This window comes from Cyprinus carpio, chromosome A9, assembly GCF_018340385.1.
Source record: "Cyprinus carpio isolate SPL01 chromosome A9, ASM1834038v1, whole genome shotgun sequence".
In the NCBI taxonomy this organism is placed as follows: domain Eukaryota; kingdom Metazoa; phylum Chordata; class Actinopteri; order Cypriniformes; family Cyprinidae; genus Cyprinus; species Cyprinus carpio.
Window position 1 is genome coordinate 20688309 of NC_056580.1, and position 25202 is coordinate 20713510.

Here is a 25202-nt window from a genome sequence, read left to right on the forward strand (position 1 = left end):
TGTCAGCCTACCATCTCATTGCTTCACCTGGCCTTTTGTCTCCACAAAGCAGGTTGCATCCAGTTAAAAGTTCATGAATGCAGCTGCTCAAAGTTAAGGGATATGAATAGTAAAATCAGAGCTTAAACTAGTGTTCATTTTCAGGACTATCTAAACACAACAGGACCTAAAAGTTATGTAGGAGATTTTAGTTCAACCACATGCTCTTTCTACAAAACCCAAACCTCTAATCAGTCCGCCAACCCCATGTCACAACCTGAATGTTCAGAATTACAGATAGACAGAGAGCATTTCTGATTGGCTAAACATGCATCTGCCTCTCTCCTGACAGCACAATTAAAATCTATGCTTTGCCTTCTAAGAATTGTTAACATGTAAAATGCTAAAATTTTCAGTGAATGGTGTTTATTAACCATTGGGAAAAAAAAGAACAAAAAAAAATCTTATATGCTAGTCAGCAATTACGTATTTAGCCACAGGAAAAAATTTACTAGTTTGGGTTAATGGAATATTACTTGTAATGTTTTCAATATCAAAATGATATTTATCCTTTTATGTTTTTAAATATTAAATAAATATTCTTTGATGTTTTTAAGATACACCCTAAATATCCGTTTACTCTTATGATTCAACATGTATATTGCATTTTCTGTTACAAAAGAAGCATGACACTGGTGTTGCTGCTAAGACATGTCATGAAAGTTGTGATGAATCCATAAATCCTTCATACCTGATTTAGCATGCCAGCTGCAAGTCTCAGCATCAGATGGCTTTTTTACAGACCATCTACAGTTTGTTCACTGACCACCTGATTCACACATAACTGGAAAGCACTTTGGCTATTATTTTAAATTATTTATTTTATTTTTTAGTTTAGTTTAGTTAACTTAAAATGGAGAATATCAATATATTTTATTTTGTACATTTTGTATTTATAATAATAATAATAATAATAATAATTTAAGAAAATATATTATTTTATAATAAAATCAAATTTCAGGAGTGTCAATGGATATTCATTTTATACATATTATGTTAGTAGTGGTAATAGCAGTAGTTGTAGTATTTTAATGTATGCCGTTTTGATGTACAAAACAGTATAAAAGGTTGCACAGGGCAGAAAAAGAAAATGTACAAAACAGTGTTGGGTGTAACATGTTACTAAGTAACACGTTACTGTAATTAAATTACTTATCCACTGAAAAAGTAAAGTAAGGGATTACTGCTCATTTTTAGGTAATTTAATTACAGTTACTTATAAAGTACTTGCGTTACATACAGTAAAGAAATCTAAATTTACCGTCTAAAGATAAAATTGAATGCAGCGTCTTTAACCCTCTGCGCACCAGCGTGTTCACTTTTAGTTTTTCCTGATTTACAGAGAAACCTTAAATACTTAGATACAGATAAAACTAAAATCAATCTAATCTAAAAAGGGCTTAGTTTTATTTGTGTACACTGGCATTAAAACAAAACATTGTGCTTTTTGCAAAATAAACCAAACAAACAGGGTGCACTTTATGCCATCTAGGTCTCTGTGAGCAACTTTCTACACGTCACAAGCTCAGCGAATATTTGACACAGAGACATGAGAAATATGTCTATAGAAAGCCTGTGTCTACTTTTTACCTTATAACAAATCACACATGATTCTGTTGATCTTATGAATGTATTTTTTTTTTCCTTTGTTAAGCTTTTTTGTTATTCAGATATGTTGTTGTTCAGAGAATTTCTATTTATTAACCAAAGAAGGCTACTTTTTTAATTATTTTTTTTTTATATATAAAAATGTATTACAGTTGTTTTAAAGCTAAAAGGCTAAAGTATTCTATGTTTGACTCAAATTGAAAGAATAAAGAGTTTAATTTCTATTAAGATTTATAGGGATTTTAAGATGTAGCCTAATTAGCGATTTGGATAATTAAGTTACTTATTGAGTAACTTAGTTACTTTTCAGACAGAGTAATTAGTAAAGTAATTTAAATACAAAATTGATGATGTAATTAGTAATAGTAATTAATTACTTTTGAAAGTAACTTACCCAACACTGGTACAGATATAGTTTTGGTTTGAAATGATGATGAATATACAACTAGATATATGACTTGATTCTGTTAATTAATACTTAAAAGTAATCAGACACGAGATGTAAGAAATCAAATAACTGATTTGCATAAAGTTAAATCCACACCTCAAATGTCTGAAGAGTGCAGTGACCAATAGCCGGTTGGGTCTGTTGCCTTTCTCAAGAGCTGCCACATGATTTAATATGTGACAGGCAGACAGAGGGATTCAGCGACGTGCTGATGTGGCCTTTGTTGCTTGCACTGTATGAAAATAATTTTAGGTTGTTGCAATAGTATTCCACTGAGACCTTACAGAGAGAATGACAGGCGGTACAGCACAGAAGGCAGAAAAAAACAACAACTCGAAAGTGAATTTTAGGGTTGTCTTAGTAGAAAATTGTCATGTTATGTTCATTTTGTCAGATATTCCACACACAAAATACAATAAATTTTTGCTCTTTGCATTACAGGATGCATTATGTCTAATATCAGAGCTCAGATCAGATAAATAAACTTAAACGTACACTTAAATATCTTTTGAGTTTTTCAAAAAATATTATTAAAGTGATTTTGTGTCACTGTTATCACTTTAAATAATAGAAATTATGTTTTGTGATGTTTTGGTTTTTATATCCAGTGCAGCACATTTTTGTTCATTATGATTTTTTCTTCAGATACATTGCGAATATGGACACATTTGGATTTGTGATGAAAGAAAGCTGTACGTGAGCCCAGTTTCGCTTTACATTAGGTTTTGGCTTGTTTCTAGCTATTCTGGGCTTGTCTGCTTTCCTGTGCATAATAGGCTATATTTTATTAATAAACTATTTACCATATTTTGGTTTTAGCCTATATAGCCTACTGTCTTTGTCCAGCTTACCTTAAGGATCCTTTCTATATCCTGATGGTTTTAAATGGGGGAGAAACGTTGTATTATGGCTATTTGCTTTACTGATAGCTATTAATAAGGTTATTAATATTACAATTTTTATTAGCATTAATAGTATTTATTAGGCCTTACCGAATTGGGCCTCCAATGTCACTGTTATAGTAGCTACATCCACATTAAGTGTTTTAGAATGTCCCAAAACCATGTCTTATACTATAGGCAAAGCTGACTGTAGCCTATTTAAACTTGAGTCCAAGTTTAAAATAAAACTCTTTCTTTCTATGAGGGATAGCCTACGCTTAAAGTGACCAGGTTACGTTCATATTCTGGGCTATTCTGCTTGTCTGTCTACTTTAATAATATGGTGTGTAATCCGTGTACTGAATTTAGTCATCCAGTGTGTAACAAATGTTATAGTCACGGGAAGAATGAGGCGGGAACCGGCGAACATTCAAACAAAACTTTAATAATAAAATATACCTAAAAGACCGCGACAGCCCCTACTCGTGGACGACTGTCGCACACAAACAGAACCAAAACACAAAATAAAGTCTGAGCCTGGTCCTCTATCGTCCAACACTGTCATCAGTCCCTCCTTCAGTTCTCCTTCGCGGGACTCGTTACCGGTGAATGGCGCAGGTGCTCCACCGGCCTCGCTCCGTTCCCACGACTCTCACACAGTGTTTTACATTAAGCGTTTTAGTATGTCCCCAAAACCGTGCCGTAATAAGCATGCACTGACTATTTCTCCAAGTTCAAAACAAAACTCTATGAACCGCTCCATTGTGAACTTATGGAGCTGTATAAACCACTACAAGCTGTAAAGTAAACAGGAAGTGTTTGTCCGACCTCAGCTGGTTTTGCGAGAGAACGCAAATGTTTTGCGAGGGAACGATTGATTGATCAAAACTGGTAACAACTTCCAAAACTTGTAAAATTCATCCTAAATCACAACATGCAAAAATATCATTGCATTTCAGTGGTTGGATAGGCTATTGGTTAGACTGCATGTGTTATTGTTTAGAGAACTTGTTTTGCATTTGTTTTCTTTACTTGGACAATAAAATAGCCCTCAGACTTTTTATTTTTATTTTTTTTATCCCCTAAGAGATGTAGTTCATCGGGATCATGAACCTTTCGGCATGTGAAACATTATGCAACCATAGCTGCATATTTGTTCCTCAATAGTGTTTTTGCCAATAGTAATGGAAGGATTCATACTGTGTTCAATTATAAGAAAAATGTATTGGATACCAATCAGAATGTTTCATATAGCATGCCAAACAATCAGGATACTAGCAGCCCTTTCCATTTTACGCTTGCTAAATATTGTGTTCAGCGAAGGTCCACTGTGGAAACTATTAATGAAAAACCTAATAGCCAGTCATGCACAACTCTGGAAGTGTAAGTGGAAGGTTGATTGAATTTTGAGGACCAAAGACCAGGAAGAATTGCTAAAAGCTTCTGTAGGTCTCCAAACAAAACCTTTTTCTTTCCTCATAGAATTTTCAACAGAAAGGTAAGGTATTTCTTTTAATTTCATCTTTCTTTTTCATCTGTGTGGAGCACCTCTCTGATTCCACCCGCACGGAGTGCTATTGATCCCCGCCTCTGGCTCACAACTGTCAGTATGCGCTGGCACATCCTTGTGCTGATGGCAAGGAAGGGCTTTTAGAGGGAGTGAAATCAAAAAGCAATTTACATGTTTTTCTGTTGCTCTCAAACTCTTTCTTTCTCTCTCCTCCCACAGAACTCCTGTCAGCCTGTCATGAGCTGCATTGCCGTTATGGATGCATCATGACCAGAAACGGCACATTCTGCTTCTGTGCGGATGGATTTGAGGTGGCAGAGGATGGGCGTAGCTGTAGAGGTAGGCACTCTCAGACAAATGATTAGCTTTGGGTGATGAGGAGGGAGAGGGGTGGCTGTCCGTCCCCAGGGTGTCTTTTCACACCTCTGTTCTGCTTCCGTTTTTTTGACGCAAGGCAATGACTCCAGAAAGGTCAAAGTAACTCAGTCTAATTTGGCCTAAATGAGACCCACTGAGTTGATACAGAGGCTGGTTGTTGTACATGATGGTGAAATATAGCTGAACCATTGCAATAGTATGCCTAATTGTCTCAGTAGCAGAAATCAGACTCAAACAGGAAGTTGTAAACTGGATAGATTTGTCTCAGGGAATATAGTATATCTTGAGGTCTCTTTACTTTTTAAGCATTAACAGCACAAATCCTATATTTTTTGGTTGTGAGAAAATTAGGTATGTTAGATGAACAATCTATCATAGCTAACATAAAACAAAATTTAACATAAAGTTAACCTACCATGAAAATTAAATGCATCAAATGTTGCACCACTAAAAAAATAAAATAAAATAAAAAATACAAATCATTGTGTTGTTATTTAGACTAATTGAAAAGTTATTCTTATGTTCCATGAATATAGCATTTGATGCTGATAAGGCGTAAAATTGTATTTATTTATTTGTTTGATTGTTTGTTTATTTATTTTAAAGTTTTTCAACCCTGATACTTTGTGACAAACTATTAAACATTATATTAGAATTATATTAAATATATTTTAAGAAATATTTTATATAGAGTATATGCATACTTATTTTATATTTTTGTGTGAAATATAATTTTTTTAAGGCCTCAAAATAAAAATAAAAACTTTTTGGATCTATTTTGTAACTTGATCATAAAAAGTGCCTCCGGACGTTCAACTAAGACAAATCAGTAAATCACCATTGGAACATTACACTTCAGTACAGCTTAAACAGGCAAAGCTCTGGAGACTGGTGCAAGGCAGGACTTGCCCGGAGTTATGAGGTGGCATAGGGAGAAGCCACCGAGAGGCCACATTAAGTGGATTTTATGTATTTGGGTCATGTTTGAGCACATCTAATTTGTCATAAATGACTCTTCCTCTGTGTACAGATCATGATGAATGTGCCATGTACGGGACATGCAGCCAGACCTGCATGAACACCTATGGGTCATATCACTGCAGCTGTACAGATGGGTACAGCCTGCAGCCGAACAGACGCTCCTGCAGAGCCAAACACGGTAAGAGCATGATAGATTAATGACCAGGGATCTACATAAGCTGCCTGAAATGTTGTCATGTCCTGATATTGTTCTTTCACAAGAGTGCACTGAGTTGAAACAAGGTGGATTATTACTCTGTGTGATATGAATGAAATTAACTTACAGCGGCTGCATTTCTGCTTTAAGCCGCCTTTGGCACTGGTAATTTTCTGACCTTGAAAAACATGTTCTAATGTCTGCTTGAGAAATATGTAATGCTGATTAGATGTTGTGTGTATCTGAAATGACTTGTATTGAAACAACACAGTTCTGCTCAGTGATTGCCACACAAATAGGGGACATTGGGGCTAGTTGTCACAGAGGGAAGTTGTAACATAAGATTTCACAAATCTTCACAAACCATCCATGAATTGTTTGTTTTAGGTTGACAAATTACCTTATAAAGTGAGTATATGCCCCTCTACTAAGCCAATGCTTGTTTAAATTTAATTTAGCTTATTTTTTTCTTCTGCAAGTCAGTATTAATTATATGTATGTATGTATAGAAATTATAGAAATTCTTCTCTGTTCTTAGGTTTGCCTTTTCCATGTAAGCTTTCAGGGATCACATATGAATCCAGACTAAATCAGTTCAGCCTCTCATTCCCATAAGGACCTGAAAATTGAGTCAGTTTGCTCTGGATATTCTGCTACAGTCCTTATATCAGTGTTGCTGTGCCAAGGGACAGAAATAATGGAGCTATTGGTGGAAGATAAGCCAGATATTGAGGATTAAGTGCGGTGGAGTTTTATGAAGAGTAGGGCCTGAAGGACAGCTATTCTCTGTCTTTATCAGTCCATGCCAATGATTACTTGCCTAATGGCACCTGCCTGTGAGAGTGTCTCCCCACCAGCCTCAAATCCAATCAAGTTTATCATTAAATCGGCTGCTTTTGTAATAAGATGGTTTTGTAGGGAAAACCCTTTCCACAATTCTAAATGGATTCTAATCCCTTTTGCAGATTGGTCATTTGTTTAGGCTCAAGTAATTGAAGTCGTTTAAATAAAATTTTCTTTTTTAAAAAAAAAAAAGTGTTATTGAGTCCCAAATGCTCAATAACTAGATTTTCTACAGCTGTGAGAATTATTATAAAATAGGGAGAAAATATGCTCCATATATTTGAATTTCACTTGCTTACAGTGTCAGCTGTGGGAAACTATTTGGATTAGAGCAAACATAGTGAGCATGTATATAAGTGGATCAAGAGAAGATCTCTATAAAGTATCACTTTTTTTTCTCTATTTAATTCACTCAAAAATTTAAATTTGCTGAACTGGAGATCTGAAAATTTAGCATTACATCACTTGCTCACCATCGGATCCTCTGCAGTGAATAGGTGCCATCAGAATGATTCTTCAGTGAATCCTCATTCTGACGGAAACAATTCACTGCAGAGTATCAATTTAAGCATCATATTTGTATACAAACCTCTGATTAACATTTTAAGAGTTGATTTACATCCATTTCAAATCATAAAAGTTGTTATAACTGACTGGAACTATCTGGGAAATTATACACACCGCTTTTATGCAATTTGACTTTTAGCTTTTCTAAGGCCCATAGGGTCATTTGAAGTCTTATGAACACTGGTGTGGTAAAATCGCTCCTGCATAAATTCATTATGTTCAGTACACACAATTCATGAATAAAGTCTGTTACAACACGTACTAGGTATGCTGGCCTCAAAGGATGCTTAGTGCAAAGCATTTTGTGACCTAAAAAGATGAAGCGTCCTTGTATTTCTATTGGTGTGGTGCACTGCAACTGGTTTGAATATGTGTTTTAAATTAAATGGAGATTACGCCACTGTACGCTCGGTGGTAAATAGCTAGCAGGCAGTGGTGCACCTTGCTGCTGGATGCAGAATCTGTCCCACGTTTAATCAATGTGACTGCTTTCCTATGAGGAATAAACTGAATATCATTACCCATAAACTTAACTGAACTCAGCGCTCACCCACATTAATATTAATTTAGTAGAAAGAGGTTGTTGCACTGGGATAACTATGGGTTTCCATTAGATATAAAACCTCATGCATATAAATTTCAATGCATCTTCTTTTCCTGGCCGTCTGACGGGGGCCAGCAGAGGATGACATAGCCATTAGAAAGGTGAATGTTTAATAAGACTTTTAAAAATAAGTACACTGCAAAAGAATTTAAAGGAAAGATCTTTGTTGGTTTATTTTACTTATATTATACCTTTAATTGACGTGACATACAGCCAAGTATGGTGACCCATACTCAGAATTTGTGCTCTGCATTTAACCCATCCAAAGTGCACACACACAGCAGTGAACACACACACACACACACACACACACACCTTGAACACACAACCGGAGCAGTGGGCAGCCATTTATGTTGCGGCACCCGGGGAGCAGTTGGGGGTTCAGTGCCTTGCTCAAGTTTGTGTGTGTGTGTGTCTCAGACAGAGAAATACACACACATATGTGCATATATACACACACAAATTGTATTATACAATGTGAGTATAATACCCACTTTCAGTTTTCAAATACTTTTTTTCAATACTTCGCAAAACTGAATAAAAACAGAAATGTCTAGCTCACTGCTGTGTTCTGAAAATGGGTTTCTCTCCTAAGAGACATGATTCTCAATTACTCGTGCCCTCTGCAGAAGCCTGTATTATCCTGTTCTACTGAAAGCGTGGAATGCCCAGGAAATGCCTGGCCTCAAGCTGTCTTGTCACTATTTTCCTATCCATCTATTCCAGAGCTTGGTGAAAACCCTGCAGCACTGCTGATTGGAGGCTCTGATAATATTATAATCACAGCCCTAAATGGATCCCGCCTGCAAACCCTCAAACAACTGGACTCAAATGGAACTCATGGCTTGGATTTCAACCATAAAGAGGAATCGGTATGCTGGGTCACATCCTCAGAGTCCTCCGGACAACTCCGGTGTGCCAGGATGAGGAAAGCAAGTGGCTTTACTAAAGAACAGGAAGTAAAGACAGTCCAGAATCTCCACGGTATGGATCCTGTTAAACAGTTACATTAAAGTTACAATATTGTAAAAGAAAACCATTGATTAATTTTGAAGTGATGAGACCAAGCAAGATAACAAAATGTATGGTTGTTCACAAAAATTCAAAGTTGAATCTGCCTTAGAAATTCCAGAATTTTAATTCCAATTTAATGACATATCAATTGTAATAAAATTAAAAGAAATTAAGTGTTATATATATAAGAATTACTCATACATATGTTAATTAAAATACACACATCATTTGTGTATTTCCAGAAAATATAGATGTATTAGTAATTATTTTTTGAAATGCTACCTATAGACATTTTTCAGTTGTAGACAGTATGCATTTCAGTTAAAATTCATGGCCTTTGAGGGAGCCCATTCTTAATTTCCAAGTACTGAGTTTAGTGTGAAAAGTACTAATGCGAAAATAAATAAATAATAAAAAATAAAAATCTGAAACAGGGCTTAAAGTTGTTAAAAGTTCAGTAAATTTTGATCTAGACCTGATCTTCTCATATTGAATAAAACATTTAGTGTAACACTGAGTTCTGCTTGACTGCACAGTGCTTATCAATGCAAGCTGTATGGAAGCTAACAGAGCTTATAATTTATTTACCGCTACATGAAATAGTTAATGCACATTTGTGTAGTTCATCCTACAGTATTCATTAAATATTCATTAAAAGATCTCAATTCAAAAATGATTTATTACTCATTTAGCCTATTAGTTTACCGTGTTGATTCGGAGAATAAGTAAATGCTCTCATTTTGGGATATTGATCCAAACAATAGCCTCTACACCAATAATTTCTTCATGACTTAAAGCAATGCATTTCAGTTATAGCATATTTCATGTCTGGTGCAGTGCATTAAGAGCCTCTAATGGACCAAGATTATGATCTTGAAAAAGTAAATAAATTGTACTAATATGACTTAGTTTATGGGGCACTTTTTGTTAGGTTCAATGGAAGGCATTTTCTTTTTAGTTAAAAAAGTGCACTGTTTGTTTTACTTATTTCTTCTAGTTTTGTTTATCATGCTAACATGCTACAATTATGTAATTTTTATATTCTGTCTAAATGAATATTCTATATAATACATTGAACAACACTGAACAATAAAATATTTATTGAAAAAGGAAAAGTAGCAACTGTAATATGTAGATTAGGAATTTATTTTCATGAATAAAGTCTTTTATGAATATGTTTGATTGATTAATACTTCATGATGAGAATTTTCTATGACTTGTCATGAACATATGCCAATTAATGATCACACCAATATATCATCTTGTTTTGTGTAAAATGACCATGATTTCCTTTGTTCCAGATGTTGATCAATTAGCCTTTGACTGGCTCACAGGAAACTTTTACTTTGTGGATCAAGCAAGCAACAGAATATTTGTTTGCAACCAGTATGGAGACACCTGCATTACAGTGATATACCTCGACCTGTTGAACCCTAAAGCAATCGCTTTGGATCCTCTAATGGGGTGAGTTGAAATGATGAAGTGAGATTTCTTCTTTGACAAGGCCTTTGATGATCTATATCCTCTCACATATATTGCAATATTTTAGGCAAATACTTCTCAGACTGTGTCTTGCCTGTACTGTTCCCAGAGCTAAATATTTACTCTTCTGTTCGACACTGTCTGGTTGCATGATTGTGCTACGACTCCCACAGTCAGGAGTGCCATTAGTATTCCATGATTTATCCAGCATCCCACAGTCTTGAACGCCCTTGCAGAAATTTGCTTAACATGAGTTTTGTTTTGCTTTGACACCACAAAGCCGCAGTTGAAACAAGGTGGTGGCGGGTCCCTCATGTCAGCATAGTGACTGTGGAAATGTTTCGGGAGAAATGAGTAAAAGAACATAAAGAGTCCTCAAAGGAGAGAAGGGCAGCATGATTATTCTAGTTATTAGCTGCTAAAAGGAGCGCAATTGGTAATATTCCCAGTGAGCTTAGAATAGGAATTCAGGAGAGAGATTGTCCCATTTATTCACAAGAGTGCAAGGACAGGCAGAGCACTCCGTTCTGGGTTTTTTTTTAATGAGACGCCTTGTGCCCAGTGAACCTAAATTGTAGCACTGGTGTTCAGCAGACTAAAGACTGCAAGGAGAGCCCAGGCCATCAATTTCACCTCCATTCTTCGGTGTGTGTGGTTGTCAACCTTTTGTTTTCGTGCTGTGACTCTGACAAAAACTAAATCCTAAGACTACCCTGTATGAAGGCATGTTTAAAAGAAATGACAGCCTTTTATCTCTTTGAGTCTAAATGCTGTGTTCTTTCTTGTGATCATCAACAACCTCAGAGATCGTTCAAAAACTTTCAAGAGATTTTGAATGGAATGCACAGAGGGCTGAATTCTCCAGTTGCATCACTTTACTTTTTGCCATTTTAGTGCTAAAATTTTATTGCTTAATGTAAAAGGCAGAGATGGTCCATTTATACACATGAATGATGCAAATTGTAACACTCAATATGGCGGCTGTCTTTTTGCTTTAAGGTTAAAAGTGCCAAAAATCGTTTTCATCAAAGAATATCAATGGTCAAAATGGTGTCTGTAGGAAACTGAGAAGAAAAAAAAAAACCTTGCCAGTTTGTTCACTCTCAAAAAATTATGTAAAATTATACAAATGTGCATATAAATAAAGCAATATAAAAATATATTTTGTTTGCTTTATAAGATAAGATATAGAATTTATTTTGACATTTAAGATATCTTTGCATTAGTTTATTAATTAATTTAATGCATACATATAAATATATATCAATGTATTGTATGTACTGAAGGATATTATAAATGCATTATGTGCAAAGACAAAATAGGTATATAAAATTTGAAATCAAAAGTTGTACAAAATGTACAAATAGAGTGAAAGCAGACACATCAGTCTTGGCCAATGAAATGCTTGGCTAGATACAGAATTGCTTTGTTTTTCTAGCTTTCAACTCTGCAAAGCTCTCGGTGTGCAGTACATATGCTGTAAGATATGGCTTTAGAAACATATGCTTCTGGTTTTGAGCTTTTCTCTTGGGCTCCCATATGTTTTGAAAGATCCCCTTATTCACCTCACAGGGCCGAACTTAAGCAGAAAATCCAGTTTAGGAAAAATCTTGGAGCTGGCCCTTTTTACCCTTATCAAACAAGCTCAACACTGTTCCTCCTCCATACACTGTGAACGTGCCTTTTTGTGTCCTTTTATGATCCATGATGAGCATGTAATTGTACCAACTTAAACACTTTTTTTTGGTGCGTTTACATGAACATAACCCACGGGAATGGCTCTCTCACATTTGTACATGCCCTTCAGTGCATCCAGCCAGTTTCCTCCCGAGAATGTGGGAGAGGAGTGCAGTGGTTAAACCTCCAGGCTTCAGCAAAATGCAGTTTACTACATTACATAGCCGTTCTGCTTTTTCTGGTCCTCCTCCAGTAATTGGCGAGGTAAAGTTGGAGCTGCTTGTGTGTGAAGGAGGCTGAGGGAACGCAGGAGGTCTGTCAGCCTGGAGCGCTTGAGTGAAAACAAAAGAAATTGGGGTAGTTTGTGATAGTGGCTCAGCATGAGGCGTAGTAGTTATGGAACGTTAAGTGTTTCGTCTGTGGTTCTGATACATATTTTTTGTCCACTTTCTTGCCTGCTTTCCTGAAAAAGCCTCTTGTATGCTTTTGGAGAGGCTTTATGTAAAATTTAGCTTTCTAATTTGAAACAAAAATCCCAGAGAGGGAATAAGCCTGAACTTGCTTTAACCTCGCTTTTCAAAGTCTAACTTAAAATCACTAAATCAATTTGAAAAAGCAGTGTGAGAGTTTTTTTTTTTTTTTTTTTTTTAACTGAGGAGAGAGTGTTAAACTTGAATTTGATTTAGAGCAAAATGAAAACAAAGCGGTGCACAAATCTTTATACATCCGCTATCCCCCTCTTGTTTGGTAATCTGTCTTGGTGAAAGAAAGGGGAGGCATTTTCTGTTCAGTATTCTCTCCAGTAATGAAATTCCCCTGCGGTTCGGGTTTGGGTTGGACCATTGTGTCACCGTGCAGTGATTACTTAAAGTCAGGGTTGAAAGGTCTAAAGCAGCAGATGAGATGTACGACTGGGTCAGATTGGTTCCCATTGTGTGTTGTGGTATGTCTGGGCTTATTGAGTTTGTTATCTAGCCACCAAACAAATAAAGTATTGTTTATTTATCATTCTGTGGTTATTGTTATGTGGTATGAGAAAATTCACTGCAAGAATATCTTCTGCATCCATGTCTCATCTGTTTGTATTATTAGAATCAGATGTCTAAAGAATATACAGTGAACAATAGTGGAAAATGTTTGTTTGCCTCAAACACACAAACACAGTGCAAGAGTGATATACAGCATATAAACAAGTTATGGATTTATTTTTAATTCATTATGCTTTATTCCCTTCATTGTCTGGAGATATTTCAGACCTGTTGAATGTCACTAAGAATTATTATGAAATCTAAATTATTATTATTTTAATAATTCCAATTCTAGATTCTGATTAGATAAGGATTATATATTCTATAAACGTAGCAAGTTGCTACATTGCTTGGAGGAAGAATATTTTGTTCTGACTGTTAACAAACTGAGCTATTTATAAAAGCAATAACTACATAAATGATGACATAAGGCCATTCTGTCATTTTGCCATACAAACACTGAAAATGATTATTAAGTTTCTGCATTTATAAAGAAAATTCTTAATCTACCAATAACATTAAATAATGTATATATAAATGTGTATCTAAAATACAGTATACATATCACAAGTTAATATGTTAAATATATTCTATGCAGATTGCAAACTGTCTTATTTCTTTTTTAATGTGTTTCCAAATGTAATGTATTTGGTAACACTTTAGTTTAGGGACCAGTTCTCACTATTAACTCTTATTAATGCATATTACTAGGATATTGGCTATTTATTAGAATGTACAAAACACATATTTATGCCTTATTCTACATGACCATATTTTAGATCCCTTAACCCTACCCCATATCTAAATGTAACTACTACCTTACTAACTATTAATAAGCAGCAAATTAGAAGTTTGAGGTAAAAGTCATAGTTAATAGTTCATTACTGTACTTAATTTGGAATTAGTCCCTGAAAATAGTCCCTTAGCGTCATTACTGTCAACAGTGTTCAGTGTCACATGATTCTTCAGAAATCACTCTAATATGCTGATATCTCTTCATCTTTTTTCTTTTATCTTTTGTAACATTATAAATGCCTTTGATGCATCCTTGCTGAATAAGAGCAATAATTTCTTAACGAACACCAAACTTTTTAACAGTATTGTATATTATTATTATTATTATTATTATTATTATTATTATTATTATATAATGTATTTATTCTTTACTTTTAAGCAGCTTGCTAACTGAGTGTTGCATTTTTAAGATGGTATGTCAAGTTAAAAACATTGGAGCTTGCCAAATTGAAAATGTGCTTTCCAGTTTTTTTTTGTACAATATGCATTAGATGGTCAGACTGTGGGCAGTCAGAGGATGTGGCTGAGAGTATGTCTATCTGATTTTTAATCATGTTGAAACGGCTTTTAACATAACAGAACATTGCTCCCCGTTTTTTTTTTTTTTTTTTTTTTTTCTTTCCCCTTCTGGTATGAATTGTTCTTTTCTGTATGGAACAATGTAGTATCAGTTTCCGTACTGAGAGCTGAAATGTTCCAAATGTGAAGGAAAAAAATCTGGCTGAGAAACACAGAGCAAGCAAAACACACTACAGTGTACTGGAACGTGTTACACGATCCAATTAGTTTTTATTGTTGGCAGGCAGGAAAGGAATCACTGATACAAGTTTCAATTAATACTAGCATTCAGAAAACAAAAGACTTGATAAGGGTCAAGAAGCAGAAGCCTTAGAGAGACATGTTTTTTTTTTTACATCTTTTACTAATATTCTAATCAGCTAGAAGTCTGACTTTGAAACATTTAATGAGTTCTGCGACTTCTGTCCCCAAGGGACAAATGAATGACTTACAAGAAAAGGTTGATACTGCGCTGCAAAGAATTCTGGATAACAACAGACTACGAGATGGATCTGTCATGATAAAAAGCTCCTTACGGTGAAGTTTTTTAATTTCCTTTATGTTTTATGTTTGCTTCTCTGGAGCAATTAAGCACTTGGGGACCACTGGCTGTGTGTGAACTCTTTCCTTGTTAGATTCCTAATTAAATTATGTGTTTTACAGTATCAGCCATTAGGTATCTGATGTTTTTAGAGCTTGAACACTCAGTCTAGCACATTTTGCATTCACTCGTAGTCTTTTTGTAGCTTGGTCATCTACTTTAATAATTAATTTGCATACACAAAGGGGAAAAAAGGAACCCTTTTGGAGCAGGGCTACTGTAATTGAAATACTTCAAAGGAGGACGGTGTCATTTGATAAATGCATTTGTGCATGTCACTAATGAGGTCTTGCTTTAATTGACAACATGTTTTATATATATATATATATATATATATATATATATATATATATATATATATATATATATATATACAGGAACAGCCACAGTAATGTGTACTTTTAAGGGAATAGGAAACAGTGTTTCATATGTTTCCTTGGTCAATTCTTGCTGTTGACATATGGAAAATACATTATGGTTTGGAATGACATGAAGATGGGTAAATAAGGATAGAAGTTGAATTTTTGGGTGACCTCAAAAGGTTTTTTTTTTTTTTTTTTTTAATTGCACTTTCTTTTCTGATCACTTGCAGGATGCTCTTCTTCACTGACTATGGGAATCAAGCCAAACTGGAGCGCTGCAACATGGATGGCACCAACAGAACTCGACTTGTGGATTATAAGGTTGAACAGCCAACTGCAGTGGCATTGGATTTGGTAAAAAAATTGGTGTACTGGGCTGACGCATATCTTGATTACATTGAAATGGTGGATTACAATGGCAAAAACAGATACACTATCATCCAGGGATATCAAGTAAGTTTTTTTTTTTTTTTTTTTGATATTGTGATTTGTATTTTTACTGCCTTATACACTTCTGTTCAAAAGTTTTGGGTCAAAGATTTTTTTTTGTAATGTTTTTAAAAGAAGTCTCTTATGCTTACCAAGGCTGTATTTATTTTATCAAGAGTTTAGTAAAAACATTACTCCAGTCTTCAGTGTCACATGATCCTTCTGAAATCATTCTAATATAAGCATATTAAAATGATTTATGAATGATCATGTAAAGCAGGATTATTCGATGAATAAAACGTTAAAAGGAAAAGCATTTATTTGAAATAAAAATCTTTTGTAACATTATACGTGTATTTTCTGTCACATTTGACCAATTAAATGTTTGTTTTTTGTTTGTTTTTGTTTTCTGTTATTGTTGTTGTTGTTGTTGAAGTTCTTAAAAAATAATAATAATAATAATGATGATGATGATGATGATGATAATAATAATAATAATAATAATAATAATAATAATAATAATAATAATAATAATAATAATAATAATAATGATCCACAAACTTGAATGGTAGAGTATGTGTGTTACATAAAAAATGTAGTAGCTAAGCAGCAGATTAGCATAAAAGACAGTTCTTCTTAAAGTTATTCCAGTCTAAAGGTGCAGTCAAATTTACTGTTGCTTGGCAAAATATATGTGCAGGAAAACCCAGTCATTTCAGTTTGAATTTGTGTGACTGTGAGTTATGCATGAGGTTGAAAAAGTTTCCCAGGTTGATGTTGCTCATGTTCATGTTGGTCATGTGAATCTTTTCATGTTTATCAACAAAAACTGTTTGGTTTGGAAGTGACCTGTCTGTGAGCTGCATTACAACGCTTTTGACAAAATGACTATGGACCTTTTTGTCTGTAAAACCTTTAAATGTTGCTAAAGTGACCACACTTTAATAATCTAAAAAATATGTTGTTTAATTTGCTGAGCTCTTAATAGTGAAATTAAACACAGACAGCTTCTTGTGATGCACATACTCAACAATGGTGATGTGAAGGGAAGTGAAGGTTGTCTGTCTGTCTGATGCAAGACTCTAATCATCCCTGATGGGGGAAGATAGAAACCAACACTGTTGTACACAGATTGATTTCAAGTATTAATTGGTAATGGCATTTATACCCAGCAGCAACTGTATGTGTGTGGCTTCATCTGCATTTTATTTTCTCAAGCTAGTTCTTGCATTAATTAATCTAAATGAACACACAGGATACAAAAACAGATTCACTGTTTGAATATTTTACCTGAAGTGCACTTAAGAGGACAGTAATTATGGATCATTATTATTCAAAAGTAGACCTCAGCTAAGCAACCCAAAGATCTTCTCACTGTTGAAAAGTGTAGAAGGACACGTACATAGAGCAACGGATGACTGTATGCAGGGTTTAATGGTGCTCTTGAATGCGAGCCGCACATTACTGGTGAGAGGTTGCTAACACATTTAATTTCCATCGCAAATTAAGGTGAGGTTTTGCCAGGCCTGAAAACTGTATCTTCCCTTTTTTGACTTAATTTGTTCAAACGGGTTCCTTTTTGTGGAATGACACCTTTTCCAATTAGGCACCCTTCTAAGTGAACTTTTTATTTTTATTTAAAGGATGGTTTGCTCTAACCTCACTTACTGCACTCAGCTGTATTCTCAAATATACTGTACATTCCACTGTAAACTATTATGTTTGATATACAGTGGGCCCCAGAATGTGTGGACACTTAAACTGCACTTAAAAATTCATGAATGTCATTCTATTAAATAACACAGTTTCAAACCAAGTGCTATTTATTTTAACTCTAGCAAGCATTCAAGCCAAAAGTTGCACAAAAAAAGTATTTTAACATATTCCTCCTCTGATTAAAAAAAAAAAAAAAAAAAAAAAAAAAAAAAAAAAAAGTTTTCATTGTGACATTCTCTTAATTGAGATTTTATTTTTAATGGCAATTTTATATCTCACAACTGTCTATTATACATACACTGCCATTCAAAAGTTTGGGCTCTGTAAAATGTATTGATTGATTTTGAATGACATGTATAGTTTTATTTAGCAATGACACATCCAATTGATATTTATTTTAAATAAATGCAACCTCATGCAAAGTCATGGTTTCCATACAAAAATTGAATGACACAAATTGTTTCAACATTGATAATACTAAGAATTGTTTCTTGAGCACCAACTCTTAATTTTTTAATGATTTCTGAAGACTGGAGTAATGGCTACTGAAAATTCAGCATTGCTATCACAAGAAAAAATGATATGATAAAAGTATATTCCAATAGAAAAAAGTTTTTTTTTTTAAATTGTAATAATATTTTATAATATTACTGTTGCGATCAGATCAGCCTTGGTGAACTTAATATACTTCTTTTTAAAAACTTTACTGACCTCAAAGAGGTTCAGAGTTGGAAACTGGCTTTCATATAGTATTATTATTAAATGTTCAGGAAATGTTAATTATTAATATGATGGGCCCCTGTGTGAACTGACTTTATACAGTACATCAACTAAAACTGATCGAAAGACCACTTGATTAAAAGTATTTGCTAGAATAGCAAAATTGTCATTTTAATTGTTCATTTAGTGTCCAGATATTTTGGGGGGATACTGGAATATCCACTTTTGCCCGGGAGGAATGGTTGAGTATCTGACTGTATATTAAAATGAGAATACGAGCCACACTATTTTGCCACTATTTCTTACCTCTTGCAGTAAGGGAAAAAGAGGGTTATCTCTCTATGGGTTTAGGTGAAGCACAATGCACATTTTGACATGTGTGTATTTGTGGGTGGGGTTCAGCGCTCCCAGTCTGCTCCTGTCACATGTTGCTTGCAGAGATAACATGTAAGCTAGAATCACTGCACAGAACCAAGGTGTCCCCAGAGAAACACATGCACTCTGGCTGACCCTGCCGAACTTCCTGAACTGCCTGAATGCATATCAACACAATTCAGTTACCTCCAGTCTGTCTGCAAATCTGCACCCCTTATTCAGATTGTGGGCTGTTGCCAGGTCAAATTAAGTCTAATAACAGCTTAAGCTACTGGCTAATTTGATGTTGAATCAAAAGGAAATACCAAGTACTGTCTCTGTGCTGTTCTGCTTTCTGTTGAGCTTACAAGGTGATATTTACCAAGCTAAGTAGTTTCTGAGCGTTCTAATCAACCTGAAGTAGTCAATGCTCCTTTTTCTAGGTGGCCCACCTGCATGGATTAGCTGTCTTTGAGGACTACTTGTACGCAACTCGCTCTGAAACCTCCAGTGGAGCAGTGGTAGACATTTTACGGATAAATCGCTTTAATGTCACAGACCCGGAGACGCTAACCAGCATAGGAAATGCAAAAACAATACGGGTTTACCACAAGCTCAGTCAACCAAAAGGTAAAGTATGTGTTAGGCTGGTTTGAATTGTTTGTTTAGACTGAACAACATGTCTAGGCATCTGGGGTTTGTTTTTTCTGCATCATACACTTTTTAGCTTTTGTTTGAGGTTTTGTATTATATATTTTAATACAAAAATACATTCTTCAAGATTATATGTATATATGAATATGCTAACTGCAAATGTAACACCAGTGTCCTCTCTTCAGTCAAGGGCCATGCGTGTGAAGTTGACCCTTATGGTAAACCCGGAGGATGCTCGCACATCTGCCTTCTCAGCGGGAGCTACAAATCCCGGAGCTGCCGCTGTCGTACCGGATTCAGCCTGGGAAGTGATGGACTGTCCTGCAAAAGTCAGTCCACCATAGTTCACATCCTTTCTTTTGTGCACTATAGCTGTTCAAATGTGATGTTGTGAAAATAATAATAATAATAATTAATTATTAATAATAATAATAACTAAGGCTGTCAGTTTAACATATAACCCTGTAAAGGCCGGATTATGAATTAATAGCCTGCAAAATCGATTGGTTTATTTAACCTTTATTGAAAGACAAAACCTAAAAAAGATTTATGATCATACAGTAGCTCTGTAGTTTTTATTGTAATGGTTATACTTAGAATGATACTAAAAGACCTTTTACTTGCTAAAAAATATAAAGCATCAAAAAGACGATAGAAGGCATGTAGAAGATTGTTTTGATCATGCTGATAATTTAGAGGCCTTAGAAATGTGTGTAACAAATATGATACAGTTGCCTTTACAAGATTAATGCAATCCGTTATTTTTTTTTTAAAGTAACAGTAAAAATATAATGCAGTTACATAAATTCTGTTATGCAATTCTTTTCTCTTTTTTATTGATTGAGAGCCTTAATAAATATATATTTCTTTGTCTGCCACCAAAGTGTAAAAAAGAAAAAAAATGCACCCAATGATTTTATGACACTTAATGTCACGTCATCCCTGCAGAAATGGTGATGGAATATGTGTTTGTTTTATTCAATTCTCGTCAGTTATCCAGAGCTAGAAATTGAAATGCGTGTGGCATTACACTATTAAGTGGGAAGATTTAGCGGTTCAGTATTTGCGCCAGTCTTGGCACTAACTCGGATTGACAGAGATGGAGATGAACTTTTAAGGAGATTGGTCCACGTGGTTGTGATGTTATTTTATTATCTGCCTATAGAATGATTCATTACTGCTATTACTGCCATTTCCACTCTGTTCCCCTATATGCAGATTCTCCTGATCAATGGATGTTTTACTTAGTTGACAATGAAAGCTATGGGTCAATTAATGACAATCCTGAGTTAAGCATAAAGTGGCTGCAATAATGAACCAAGCTCTGCATCTTGAGACGTTTCTGATTTATACCGCCAGTCAGATGTTCTACTTCCTGTCTCTTTCTATGAGATGAGAAGCTATGTTAAAAGACTGTGGATGGCTTCATCCAATAGTCCCCTGTGTTGTTTGATATATAGGTCTCAAACTGCTTAATTGTCTTCAAGGTAACAGAGCTCTTACACTCAGAATGATAAATTGAAGTGATATTTGTGTGGTCTCACCCACACTATTGTGGTCCCATGAGGAAAGAGGTGGATGTTGAGGTGAGGTCCCTCTCTTTACCCAGAATCCTCCTCCTTTGCCACTGGCCTGCCTCATAACAGACAGACTGGGCCGCCCTTTGTGTAATCCCCACTGTGACTAGAGGTTCATTTATTTGAGCTTGTTGCAAGCCCATGGATAACCTCAGCTTCTGTTGTGTGTTCTGTGTTAATCTGACAACAGGAGATTTATTGTTTAAACAGATTCTCAGTGAACAAAAATATCATTTCTGGAGCTTGTTAAATAAATCCTCTCAATCAAGATAATTTTTGCCTGGGGATGCTAAGTGGGGTTGATTGCTCCATTCATTTCTGTTACTTAACACGTCTGCCTCTGCCAGTTTGGGCTTTGTAGTTCTTCACATAACTGATGTGTGATCAAATACAAAAATTATTCACTACTGGTCAAACGTTTGGAATAATTATAGTGTATATAGTTTACGTTTTTGAAGGAAGTCTCTTATTCTCTTCGAGGGTATTTATTTGATCAAAAAACAGTAATATTGTGAAATATTATTACAATTTAGAATAACTTTTTTCTGTTGTAATATATTTTAAAATGTAATTTATTCCTGTGATGGCAATGTTGAATTTTCTGGAACCATTACTCCAGGCTTTATTGTCACATGATCCTTCAGAAATCTTTCTATGTTGATCTGGCACTCAATAAACATTTCATATTATTATCAATGTTGAAACCAAGATAAAGTACTATTCAAAAGGTTGGGGTAAGTTTTTTTTTTTTTTTTTTTTATTAAAATACGTTTATTCAGCAAGGACAGATTAAATTAAGAAATTGACAGTAAAGACATTACAGAAAATTTCTATTTCAAAGTTATTTTTAACTTTCTATTCATCAAAGAAAATCATGTTTTTTACAAAAATATTACGCAGCAATAATAAGAAACACTGATAATAATAAGAACCATTATACATATTTGTAGCACTGATAATAACTGAGCAGCAAATCAGCATATTAGAATGATTCTAAAGGATTAAAGGACAAAAAACATAAGTACATTATGCCAATCTTTTGACCAGTAGTTTAAATGAGATAAAAGGACTTACGTTAATGCTTTCTATCTGTGTCTTTGCAGAACCCAAGAATGACCTTTTCCTGTTCTATGGAAAGGGACGACCTGGGACAATCCGTGGTTTGGACATGAATGTGAAGTCTATCAATGAGCACATGGTTCCTATTGAAGACTTGGTGAATCCAAGAGCTCTTGACTATCATGCTGAAACCGGAAACATTTACTTTGCTGATACTACAAGTTTTTTGATAGGGCGGCAGAAAGTCGATGGAAGCAGTCGGGAAACAATTCTCAAAGATGGTAATTACTGAACATTTTGAATTCTTCTTCATATTATTGGTATTTTCAGTTTGTGAAATTGCTTTATTTTCTTACACAAAGACTCTGTTTATTCCTGAAATTGCATGAATTGAAATCATATAAAAGGTACAAAGGTTGTTATTTTATTTTTTTATTTATTTGATAACAGCTTTTCAGTTGCCAAATGATGTGTGCTCTTACAGATCTTGATAATGTGGAGGGGATTTCAGTGGATTGGATTGGAAATAATCTCTACTGGACCAATGATGGCTACAGAAAAACCATCAGTGTGGCTAGGCTTGAGCGGGCATCTGAAACCAGGAAGACTCTTTTGGAGGGAGACATGTCTCACCCTAGAGCCATAGTGGTGGATCCTTTGAATAGGTACAGTAGAAAGAACAGCTGTAACATAATCACAATCCTAGATTATGTATTATACAGTACAATGATTTGAAATGATTTTCAAATCTATTTTAAAGTTTCTATTTCTTGTGTTTTTTGTAGCCAATCACAGACATATGTGCTGGTTTTGTGAATGCAGTGGCCATTTAGAGGTGTAAGTTAGTCAGAATCCACTCACCACTCAAAAGTGCTGAGGTCTACACGTGCACAGATCCTCTCAAAAAAAGTGTAGATACAATGTAAATAAGAGAATATTTGTGCAGTGTAGAGCTTTATTGACTATAACATAACTTTGTGAGATCACGATGAACTTAGACGTGTGACAGCCTTTTAGTGATTGTGAGGAGAATGTTGTTTGCATGCTTTCTAGGCTATAATCAATTCTGAATTTGAATAAATTCGCTCAAGATTTCATTCTTGAAAATGCAATGAATGGCATACCAAGAAGCACTAATCCAAGATTGTCACTTGCCATTGTGTAGCATTTACTATTTGCGTTTAACTGCTGTCCAAGCTGGTGTGTTTGAGTGGAGGTGGGAACTAATTAGCATATTTATGATTTCATGTATACTCAGTGAGGTAAGTTATATTCAAAAGTTATATTCCATTTCAAGATTTATTATTTTCATGGGGGGGGGGGGGGGGGGGGGGGGGGGGGGCATTTAAATATGTCATTCTGATGAACAAAGATGAGTTGTAAGGGATAAAATTAGTGATTGCAGGGGTACTTCAGCCAATATGGTGCCAGAATATCAGGCCTCCCTAGGTGTTTTTTTTTTTTTGTGTGTATATATAGTGTATTTTATTTTATGATGAATAGTTTGTTACTTTATTTCAATAGTCCACTTGAGACATTCTAACTATAGGTAACTTTGCAACTACATGTCATCTGACTCTCATTAGAGTATTATTAGACTGTTAGGTTAGGATTAGGGTTGGGTCTTGCAGAATAAGTTGACATGTACTTACAAAGTTACTTATAGTCAGCAGAATGTCTGTTTGGGGACCAACAAATTAGTGTAAGCAGATGTTAAGTCTGCTAATACTCTAATGACTGATAGTTGACGTACTGTAGATGCAAAGTTAGTAGACTGTCAAAAGTGAACTCAAAATAAAGTGTTACCGGAAAATCTGGTTAAAATATGCTTGGAAAAACATATGTAATCCTTCTTTACATCAACATTTGCAATCTGTGATGAAATGCTGAGCTCTACTCACTTTCCACCTGGCCTGAAGGAACAGCCTTCATTCCGGTTTATTTATAGCATTTGTTTACTCTGCATGGCTTCAGAGGCGATTGCAATTGTACATAGAGTAGTGAAGCATGTATGCGCCCATCCACGCATATCTCTGTCTGTACTGGTTAATGTGTGTGTGTACCAGTAGGCTGGCATGGCACGGCCAGTAAAAATGGTGAGTTTGATGGCCCAGAGCCAATCTCATTATCACCCTCCCTGGGTGTGAGAGTAACTCATGAATCCTGAGGAGGTGCAGCCAGCCAAGGCCGAAGAAGCGAGATACTGCAATGAGGAAACAACCACTCTCGGCCCTCTCAGATCCAATCAAACAACCTGCTCACTCTCTTTTTATCTGATTAATAAGTACTCAAGTACCAAAATACTGATTGGTTGATGGTCGTCAGATCTTTTGGGGCATTCCACGTGGTATCTTAAGGGTGCTTTGAGTACTTTTTAATTAATTTGTTTTTAAATTTCTGTAAATAAATGGCTTATTTTAAAAGTGTGCACTTATCATTAAGTGATTAATATACATTGGAATAGATTTTTACCATCTTTAGTGAACCCAAGTGGTGTTGATTACCAAATCATTTGAAGAGAGGAAAAGCAAATGCAGAATAGTTTCATTATTTCCAGACATATAGGGTTCATTAACTCAGAGCTATAATTATATTCACTGCTCAGACCTCACGCTTGTACAATTTATGCGACTCTCTCTCTCTCTCTCTCTCTCTCTCTCTCTCTCTCTCTCGCATTTAATAAAGCTAATGTATCTTGAGCGGAAGTTCTAACAATAAAATAAGCAAGGGGCAATGACAGAAAGCTAGAAATGGTCTTTTTTGTGAGTTTGTCAACAGATACTTGCAAATAGTGCACATTTGCGTGAGTAAAATGAGAAAACTCCAACTTATCTCCCAGTTACCACCACATGTCATTCACGATGGGATAACTTCAGTGGTGTGGAAGTGATTAAAATCTGCATTAAAAGCATTGCCTGCTGAACTGCCAGCTCAGAGGATGTCATGCAGACTGCTTGACACTATTCTTTGGGAGTGGAAAGCTAAAGCTTTCTGGAGCTAGAGCTCAGACAGGAAATGAGAAGCACACCTCTTCTGAGGTGCCATTGATGTGACCTGTTTTGACAGCCAGTAAAAAAAAAAAAGTCTCTGAGGAAAGGGATGAAGGTGGAAGATGGAAATT

At 35.2% G+C, this 25202-nt stretch overlaps 1 protein-coding gene across 1 annotated transcript in view; it reads left to right on the forward strand.

The window, feature by feature from the left end:
• Positions 1-25202, forward strand: part of LOC109095779 (low-density lipoprotein receptor-related protein 1B-like) — a 281776-nt gene that overhangs the window by 121207 nt on the left and 135367 nt on the right. The window contains exons 4-12 of the mRNA XM_042764066.1: positions 4706-4825; positions 5895-6023; positions 8782-9039; positions 10371-10533; positions 15803-16025; positions 19235-19421; positions 19631-19774; positions 22126-22362; positions 22566-22746. Of these exons, the coding sequence (XP_042620000.1) occupies positions 4706-4825; positions 5895-6023; positions 8782-9039; positions 10371-10533; positions 15803-16025; positions 19235-19421; positions 19631-19774; positions 22126-22362; positions 22566-22746 (1642 nt within the window). The remainder of the gene's footprint in view (positions 1-4705; positions 4826-5894; positions 6024-8781; positions 9040-10370; positions 10534-15802; positions 16026-19234; positions 19422-19630; positions 19775-22125; positions 22363-22565; positions 22747-25202) is intronic.